Raw genomic sequence first — 10,453 nt, 5'->3', positions numbered from 1 at the left:
TTCTGCTTTGTGTGTTTGCTCACTCCTTAGGAATCCGAACTTGGGCAACTGATTCCAGAAAGCCAAGTCCTCACAGTACAAGTCCCTGATTCATAATTCTAAGAAATATCCATTTAATATGCATTGAAGTGGCTTCCAGGGCACAACCTTGTTTTTATGCATACAGAAACCGATTTTAGCCATCAGAAGGAAATCTAAAATCTACAGAAGCAAGTTTTCAGCCTAGACAGCTTTTTGGGGAATTATACCACCTATTATAGAGAATTAGTTTACATTTCTATAATCACCTTCCAAAATCCCACCCTGAAAGAAACTTGAATACTCCATGGCAAAGCAGGCAGATTGAAAACTAAATACCAGAGTTTTTATACAGGTGTAGTCAGTGAAGAGGGATATACAGGTGCCAAATAAGACAAGTCAGGAAATGTTACTTTGTGCACATGAAGCCAAGTCATCAGCTCAAAATAGGTTAAGATTGGCTTCCTGGAAGGGTTTGGAAGTATGGACTTGCTTACTGACCCTTGTTAAACACTAGGGTGTTTTTCAAATGACGGAGAAAAAGGTGTACTTTAGGGCCTTTGTAGTGGAATATCTGACGTTAACAAGAGGCATGTTTTGAACAGACAAGAGCCAAATATAGGATTTGGTCATTGAGTCTCCAGGGCGACCTAAGGCTGGAAATCCCCTAACCAGTCTATGTAATTTTAGCAAGTACTTTTTGCAAGGCTGTTTGAGCAGTAGCTAGGGTGTTAAGAAAATAATGTAGTGGTCAAAATGTGCATCCATCTCTATTAACTGGCTGGGTGACCTTGGGCAATCCACTAAGTCTCTATGTAGAATCAGGAGTAAGAACTTCAGACAAATCAACAGACCATTTGTCCATGGTTGTACCTCCAAGGCCTGCAACTGTGCCTGATGCCATGTGTTGTTGATTGAAGGAACCTTGACTGGAATCTTCATTCTGCCACTTACAAACAGATGATCTTAGGGAAGTTACTTACCTTCTTTGAGCTTCTATTTTTTTACTTACAAAATGGACATGCTATCTCATAGGATTGTTTTAAAAAGACGGACATGAAGCATTTAGTAAACACCAAATAAGCTAGCTATAACTTATATACCAATTCCTAACATTTATTTTTTATTTTTTAAAATTTTTATTAAGGCATGATTGATTTACACTTATGAGAGTTTCACATGAAAAAACAATGTGGTTTCTACATTTACCCATATTATCAAGTCCCACCCATACCCCAATGCAGTCACTGTTCATCAGTGTAGTAAAATGCAAGATCCAGTATGTCCCTTCTCCATGCTACACTGTTCTCCTCGTGAACTGTTCTCCCCGTGATCCCCCACAGCCATGTGTACTAAACATCATACCCCTCAACCCCTTCTCCCTTCCTCCCCACCCTCCCCTTTGGTAACCACTAGTCCATTCTTGGGGTCTCTGAGTCTGCTGCCATTTTGTTCCTTCAGTTTTGCTTCATTGTTATACTCCACAAATGAGGGAAATCATTTGGCATTTGTCTTTCTCCACCTGGCATATTTCACTGAGCATAATGTCCTCCAGCTCCATTCACGTGGTTGCAAATGGTAGGATGTTTCTTTCTTATGGCTGAATAGTATTCCATTGTGTATATGTATCACATCTTCTTTATCCATTCATCTACTGATGGACACTTAGGTTGCTTCCATATCTTGGCTATTGTAAAAAGTGCTGTGATAAACATAGGGGTGCATGTCTTTTTGAATCTGAGAAGTTGTATTCGGTGGGTAAATTCCAACGAGTGGGATTCCGAAGTCAAATGGTATTTCTATTTTTAGTTTTTTCCTAACATTTACTTTTAGAAAAGCTTTTGGGACACTTTGGTTTTGTTGGGACAGTTGTGATGTGCAGCCAGCGAACCATGATCTACAAGATCTGCCTCCCAATCCAGAGGAGTAAACCCTCAAGAGCCTTATTTGTACCTGTCCCATGGCTGTTTGGTTCTGTCTACCATGTGTCTGAATAGTTAAAATGTTAACACCTGGAGCTATGGGGTAGCAGACAGGAAAAGCAGAAGCCAACAGCTTTTAACAGAATGGTGTGGGTGTACAGATGATGGACAATGCCAGTTTAGGAGTCCAAATTGGTCTTTTAGTTCCTGGACCCAATCTCATCCTGCCTTTGGGAGTCTATGAGACCACTCTAAATCCTTATTTATATTTTTGCCTAAGTTCATACTAGCATGCTTGTTTTTGTAACTAAGATGTTTTTCCATTAATTTTAATTCTGACAGTATTCCTATAAAAGGCAATATAGTATGTGGAATGAACACATGGAGTCAGGCACACCATAACCCTGCCACAAATTCTCTGTAGTTGTTTATGAACCTATTTTCTCATTTGTGAAACAGGACAGCAATGCCTGCGGAGGGCTAGATGTGAGATTACTTCCGGAAATGAGATCACCAGATCAGGAAGTGACAACACCAATATGGTATCAGCCCAGAAGTGACATCATTGTGAGCCTATGTATAAGCTGTGCTCAGAAATAATATTGCGTCACTTGTCCGCCACCAGCGGTCAGTGAAACTCCTGATTGCAACTTTGGTTTCTGTGTTTCTTGTATCTATCTCTGTGTTTCTTTTAAATCTCCTACCCACTCCTCAGGTTCAGCTGGTTTGTGGAGCTGGCCTCCACAAATGCCTACTTTGTTCTAGGGCTTAGAAGATAGATACGTAAGTAAGGCATCTGGCAAGAATCACTCAACAAATTATAGCTCCTATTAGTATCCCCATTTTACAAAAGAAAATCCTATAGAAAACCATGGCTGAGAAACACTGATACTCTTTCCATTACATCATACTGGGTAAGAAGAGGAAAATCTACTCTCCTAACACAAGGTCATCAAAAGAATGGAGTGAGAAACCTGACTCTTCAGTGCTATGAATTAAACTGAGCAATTAAGTGGAACTGTGCACTGACTTGACACAGAGTTTAGAACTTTGCTTACATCAACTATCTTTGCTCAGACTTACATTGGTTTATTTCCCTGATACTTCTCTCCCTTGAGAAAAGCTTATGTTGCCAGTAGATGTGAACATTCTAATCTGCTTGTCAGTTCTACCATTTTTGTTGTTGTTAAATCAATTTTCTCCAGGATAGGCAAATACCAGAACACTGACCAAAAATCGGGCACTTCACCCTAGACTCTTAGGAGGCACCATTCCACAAAGCCGCTCAGCTAGCGCCTACAATGAGGCATTTCCAGAGCTTGTGAATTTAGGAGTCCTGTTGTCCCTTATGACAGAGTGCGCTCACCTATGGTCCCTCTTTGACATTATAGAGATGTCTCAACCTTAATCAGTAGCCCCAACCTTGTCTGCAGGTCTCCAATTATACTGCTCAATCATTGGGGATGGGGGTGGGGACAGGGCTTTAAAATTTTATGCCCAGGAATTAAATCATAAATCTCTGTGAGATGAGACTCACGCATTAGGTTTTTGTTGTAGTTTTTCTTTCAAGGTTTCTCAGTGATTCCAATGTATGTCACATGGGCAGTGGCATTAAGATGCAACCCAAAACTAACACAAGTTGGAAAATGATACAGCTCAAGCGGTTTTCCTTTGACCCATGTTTAAGAATATTGTGAATTACCCACACTTCAACATGGAGAGAATTCACACACGTGTTTCACAGGCTCCTCTCAGAGCCCACTCAGCCCAGGGTAGTCTGTAAAAGTATTTACCTGGCTCTTATAGACATCTGAGTTTAAACTATCTGCAGACCCCTGGATTACTGTGATTATACAGTTGTGCTTTTGGTTTGCTAGAGCTGCTACATATCAGGGTTACTTATACACTAATTGGCTCCCAGTCTGAAAATGGCCCTAAACCAGCATGTCTATGGTGTAATCATAGTTTGAAACTGCTTTCCAAAAAGAATCTCACATTATTTTTCCCACAGTAAATGCTACTGCCTAGAGAAATATCAACAGTAGCCTTACAAATTGGATTCCACAGAAAGCAAAAAACTAAAACTCAGAAGCTGTCTTACTCTGCTTACTCCAACAGTAGGGACTATTTGATTATTTCCAGTGGAACATTTTTGAGTTAGCTATTTTATCATGGGTGACTAAGTGAAGAAAATTCCTTAAATTAACAGAAATATGCCAACTCAAAATCTGATGTGCCCCCACTTTTCCATTTCTGTTGAGCCAAGATCTACCCATAAGGCTCACTACTTATCTTCTTAAAGACCCAAAGGCCATCCAGTTCTGAGGACAAATGCTGAGAAGAAATGTATATAGACTGTTCTGTGTGTTTTTAGCTATCAGTTATAGAATAAATTCTGTAACAAGTTCCAGTAGACTTCCCAAAATTCTTTACCTTGGAGATTCCCTTGAATAAATAACTAGAGCAACAACTGCAAATTGCTTGGCCATTACTCGATCAAATTAAATGATGCTGAACCATTTACTCTCCACTGTACATGTGGCAATCTTCTCATAAGGACTGTCCAAATCAGCAAAGTGAGAAGATCTACTCTTCTATCCATGGCTGGCTTCCTTTGATTAGTCAAAAACACAGAGCCACATTAGTTGCAAATTCTGCAACAACAAATAAAACATCAGAGATAGCATATAACATTCCTCTAACAGTAGCAGTGACAAGCATATTACGTAGTCTTTGATCTGACTTAAAAGTACCACACTACGGTTAAGAATCACCTTTCCTGGTACGGAATGCTAGGTCACTCTGAGACCAGATTAAGAAAGTAAGATACAAAGAGGTAGTAAAATGTTGATCGAATATCCCAGAGAGAAGAAACTCTAAACTTGGGCAAGTTACTTAACCTTGCTGAGTCTTATTTTTGTCTTTAGTATAACAAGAGCAATTTCTACCCAACTTGCCTCAGGTGGTAATACAAGTTGAAAGTGCTTTGAAAATGATCATCAAAAAACACTCATAATTATAGACCAAATCTAATTGTCCTAAAATCTGGACTTCACTGCAATACCCATGACAAAGATCTCCAACTGTGGGATCTTTTTAAACACAACTCTCTCTCCATCCCTATGGGAGAAACTAGCTTCTTAGAGTGAGCTAAATGGAAGTAATGCAAAGGGTTTTAAGATTAAATACAACTTTTAAAATATTTTATCTTTAAAAAATTGACAGAGATCTACTATCATCTAATACTACTTCATAACACAAATAGGAATCTAAGTTCAATGTTCAAGACAAAGAAATTGTAAACTTTTAGGAAAATGCTCTGAAGACTTCCATCAACCAATTTAATTGTTGGGGATGGTCTCATTCAGTTTCCTGCACAGTAACTGAACCAAATCTTGACATTTTATATTAAGTAGGAACAGTGAGTAAGGCACATAATACAGGTGACTGTTAGGCCACCAAGTTTTTTTGACTATAAAAATAAACATAAATAACTAATGGAATAACAAAATAAAAGTTTATTTTATTAGAATTAGGAATGTTCTTTCCCTCTGGGCAACCTGAACAGTCCAGTTACAATGAAAATCTAAGAACAGTTATTTCCACAGCACAGGGTGCTCTATGCACAAAATTACAGGGTTAGGAGCATTTAATCAATTTACCGATCTGATTGTCTCACCAACCCACCCCCTCCCATCCCCCAAGTGCTCTATACTGGCTGGGATTTGTAGCTAACAGCATGTTACATCAAGTTCTTTTCTCTCTTGTACTAAATTTCAATTAATCGTGGCTGAACTACATTTTACACTGCAGATTCAACCATTTCAAATCAAGTCAGTCAGTCTTGGATCTGTTATATATGTGTGTATGTATACACATGTGTATTTAATATATTTATTTAAACACACATAAAACACATACAATCTGGGTCGCAGCAAATTATACAGAATTTAGTCATGATTAATTATATGCTACTCAATTTTACCACTGTGGTTTGTATTCTGAGCTCTGGATCAAAATTTATTCTAAGTCATTTATAGTCCATCTACTTACTGCTCAATGAATTGTCCAAATGAAGCATGCACTTTTCAAAAGACAACATAATTCCGTCCTAAGACAGGGAGACCCTGGTGCTTACCATGAATAGAGCCCTCTGACAGAAAGACTTACGTAGGTGAAATAGGGAAGCTGTCATACAATATGGCTTGCCTATCCCAGCTGGGGGGTCACTGAAGCTATTAACAATGAAAGCACTTAACTCAGGGAATTCTGTCAAATACAGAGACAGCTGTTAAAAGCTTGGAAGTAGAAAAGACCAGTTTGCCTTGATCCATACAAATTAGGGAACACACCCACAAATGCAACACCCTCAGGTAATATGCCAACACTGAAACTAGAAAGCATTTCTAAAAAGCACTGTACCTCCATGGGTGGGGGCTGGTTATGAAGTGCACACAGTTTTTGGATGCATGTTGCAAGGGGATTTATGACACTGAAACCTAGATACTGCAGTTAACTGGTAAGATTTTTTTAAAACACCACACATACACAAAACATTTTAAGGGAGCCACATATATCTAGATAGCAACTCTGGCTGCTTTTCAAAGTTACCAGGGAAAGGAACTTATTCAAGCTTCCTATTAAAAAAAAATCTCCTTAGTTTTGATAGATGTCTTTTAAGATTGATGCAGTCATTTAAAACAAAGTCACATGGATGATGTGGGATAGGGGAGGAGATGAGACGGAAAAAGAAGCAGATGCTTGCACCTGAGGTGCGGGGGGTGGGGGAACGGGGCAGATAAAAGGTGCAGGTAAAGTTGATCCTAAAGCGACAAGTGGTTTAAGGAAGCAGCATTAATATATTCAGCAAACATTCACTGATTTTTGATGGGAAAGAACTGTTGCAAGTACATCTCATGTAACAACCTTTTCTAAAAGGAAAAGTAGGGGTGATTCAGCAAAGCCTAACTTAGGCAAAAGGCCAGAGGAAAGTGAACCTACTTCCCAATGGAGTAATAAGATGTACAGTGCAAGAGCAGACAAAGCTGCCTCACAAATGGTAAACACTCCCTAGGCACAAGACAGTTAAAGGAAGACAAAGAGGTCCCCAAACTGGTATTTAATATTAAGACCTCTTAATCTAGTTGCCTAGTTCACTCTGCACTCCTGTATAAAACTGACAGATTTAGGGATGCTGACCTGTTGAAAAATACCACAGCCAGAATGGCCTAAACAGGTACATAGTTAATAAAACCACCACCATCCTTTACTTTTAACATAGCTCTTAGTAGAAATTCATAAAAATGGGCATCACATCTAAAAATGCTTATTAATTCTATCTGCTGACAATAGAAAAGAAGCTCAGTGATTTCTATCTGAATGCACTAGATGGGAATATCATTTCTGGGGGTGTTTGCCTTCAAACTGAACCCACAGCAACACACACACACGCAACTTCAGTATCTGCCATTTTACATTTACAATCCAAAACTAAGTGAATGGCTATTTATTTATATTTATATTTAAAGCAAAAACATTCTATTTGACACCCTAACATAAGGGGTGAGAGAAGAGCCATAACTAAAATCTTAAAAGGCTCAAAGCAGCAATTAAGGGGAAAAAAATTTGAAATGTTTCCTCCGGGTATGACAGGGAGCCTAGGAAGCCTTCGGCTGTGAGCATGGATGGGCACACAGAGGCTTAGGCAAACACATGAGGCCACAGAGGGGGATGAGGCTAGGGACAGGGTCATTCTTGAACTGCAGCAAAAGAATCCCTGTTGCAGCTCTAATCAGGCCATGGCATTTGAGTCAGAGCTTGACCTCCCTGTCCCTGATCAAGAGCTGGGAATTGAAGGCAAGAGGCCCATGGCCAGCAACAGACATATCAAAACCAGAAAGGGCAAAGTAATGTCGGGAAAGGGAGATCAAGGAGCTCTAGTTAGGTCTTCCAGAGGCGCTGCATCAACACACGCCTTTTATCCTAACCTTCAACTCTGGAAAGATAAAGCAAACTGAAAGAAAATGCACAGCAAATAGACATAATCTTGAAGATTTTTAAAGAATAAATATTTTTTTGTAATTAAACATTATGCAAACACGTGCCACGCTTGCTTTGTCCATGCATATGCGCTATATACAATTTTGAAAAATACTGTGTTGTCCTCTTGTTTTAAAAGTCATATATAAAGTTTTTTTTGTTTTTTGTTTTTAATTCCTCTTGCTGCCTACCCCCTTCCCCATCCCAAGAATTTTCTTTACAAGGAACTAATCATCATTCACTCATGACCTTGGGGTATGAGAGAAAGAGTCAGTCTGTGTGTGTTGGGTGAATTTGTAAGCGTAGAGGAAGAAAGGGAAGAGGGCATTTACCAAAGTACAACAAAATGGCTGGTTTGGACATGAAAAGCAGTGTCAAAGAGCTGTTTTAAATTTTAACTGTACTACACTCAGGAGAAAGAAAAAGAATAAAAGGAGTCAGCTTTGAGAATGAAGCTACGTTACAAGTTAAGTTGGAGGGCTTTTAGTGTGTCTGTCACACACTTCTGTTGGTGGCCTAGAATACTGTTGTACAATGGTTTATCTACCTTTTTTATTACAATATAATTTACTTAAACTTTCCTTTAACAAAACAGAATTCTGGTACTACAGACCAGAGGTGTCAGAAGAGGCTTAGTGCCTCCTTGCTTGTGTTTGTTTTGTTTTGTTTAATTGCAGGAGCACTCTAGATGGTAAAGTTTTCAGAGTTCATTTTATGCAGGGCCCTTCTCAGTCCTCAATGTATTCCCACAGATCTTTTTCATAGCCTTCATGCACATGCTGTAACAAAACCCTTCGTCGACTCTCACAGTATCTGTAATCAAAAAGAAAAAAAATGTGTTGTCTGTCAGCTTCTGATAACTAAGAAAAGAGGCATTTACTTATTTTTTAAGGCACCTCTACAGAGTTTATCCAGACTGTAACCAAGCACCTTTTTTTAATAGGCGCATTTTTGGGTCTAGATGTAAAGACAAAACAGATTGTTTCTAAGTTTAAAAGGTACTTTTCAAAAGCAATGATTCTCAATTTTGAGAATTTTAGAGCAATTAATTATCGGAAATTCCTAAGGGACTTAGAAATCATCTGATTCAATCCAGTTAATAGATTAAGTAACAGTTTCAGGAAGCAGTAATTTCAAGGGTTATTTATTTGTATCTGTTAAATCTTTGTTAACTGTGAAAGTACTATAAACATAATGTAGCAGCTATACCTGGCTAAGGGAAGGAAAATATTACTTAGGACTAAATCTCCAAACCTTCCAAATTCCCAAAGGTTTCTACTATTATTAAAAAGACAGTATTTGCCAGGAAACAACTTTGGGAAAAGTGCTCCACTGCTGATAAAGCAAACATTTTGCATTTTTAGCTTAAGAGGTAGCATATCTGGAAGTACCATCTACCTTAGGACAGACTAATTCTCTCCTCAGAAAAAACAAATCTAATAAAAATTCTAAACAAAGTGTGAGTAACTCACTTGTCAATAGCCATGCTCCACAAAGATCCCAAGGTGAGGACCAGCATCCTAATTTCGCCCCTCATACTAATGGTCACTTGCCTTTTTTTACGTTCTTTCTTCCTGGCAGGGCAACTAAGTAGATAAAGCTGAATGGGAGAAACAGAATCAGCCAATGGAATAAATGGCTGATTTCCTCCGCTTTACTTGAGTAGCACTACTATCTGCCATTTGTTGCCCAGAGGACAGAAACAATTGTGAGAAATACGGCAGCAGCTCAGTTACTGGATATGCTAAACTTCAGTTTCATTATCACTTAATTTCAACACTAAGGCATACCAGACCACCACCAAAAAAAACTTTTGCTCAATAACCATTAAAAAAAAAAAACCCTCACCTGTACTTATCTTGTACTTTCTGCTTTATATCTTGCAGAGAATCTTGGGAAATGTCTCGTTCAAGGTAGCCCGAAAGCACCTCTGTGGCATTCTCTAGATCTGCTTGGTTATTCTGCAAAGGGAGGAAGAATACATAGTAAAATTTGGCTTTAAGATAAGCCGTCTTAGCTGCTGCTTCACCTAAAGACTGCTCTCAACACCAATTCTGTAACTTCCACAGGTGGTTTAACTGTACTTGTAAAATCCCTTTATCATTTTCACCTCTAACAACTTGTTCTCTCTTTTCCAGGGCAGTTTTTTAAAAGAGCTAAAGATTTACCCATTCATTACCTCTGGATGAATATCAAGGACAATTTGAAAGGACTTAAAGTCTTTGGAATCTTCTCATTCTGAGAACTGCTATTTGCTAAAACTCAAAGGAAAATTTAAGGAAAAAGTAGAAACCCATCTTGTTTACATCTGGCTGCACCTACCTCTTATTAGAGAACACCACATGGAAGATTAAATTTTGCTATTCCTTACTACTATAGCTAGTTCTGTATACATTTTTACCCATCTGCTAGTCAGTATTATTGTCTGGTAATCTATGGACATCAATGTTTCATGCAGTAATTTTAAATGAGCA

General features: G+C 38.6%; 1 protein-coding gene across 2 annotated transcripts in view; it reads right to left on the bottom strand.

The window, feature by feature from the left end:
- Positions 1-5,438: 5,438 nt before the first annotated feature.
- The window catches only part of ARIH1 (ariadne RBR E3 ubiquitin protein ligase 1), a 133,244-nt gene continuing 128,229 nt past the window's right edge, over positions 5,439-10,453 (bottom strand). The window contains exons 13-15 of one of the 2 annotated variants that reach the window (XR_008992666.1): positions 9,828-9,940; positions 9,452-9,579; positions 5,439-8,792 (exon numbers count right to left, since the gene is read on the bottom strand). Coding sequence is in view for 1 of the 2 variants with exons in the window: in XM_036907797.2 (XP_036763692.2) it covers positions 8,708-8,792; positions 9,828-9,940 (198 nt within the window). In the remaining variant the exon portion in view is untranslated. The remainder of the gene's footprint in view (positions 8,793-9,451; positions 9,580-9,827; positions 9,941-10,453) is intronic. The other variant, XM_036907797.2, reaches the window with a different exon arrangement.

Source organism: Manis pentadactyla, chromosome 11 (genome assembly GCF_030020395.1).
Source record: "Manis pentadactyla isolate mManPen7 chromosome 11, mManPen7.hap1, whole genome shotgun sequence".
Lineage (NCBI taxonomy): Eukaryota > Metazoa > Chordata > Mammalia > Pholidota > Manidae > Manis > Manis pentadactyla.
Note: the sequence above shows the minus strand (reverse complement) of the source record. Positions and strands in the feature narration are given on the sequence as shown.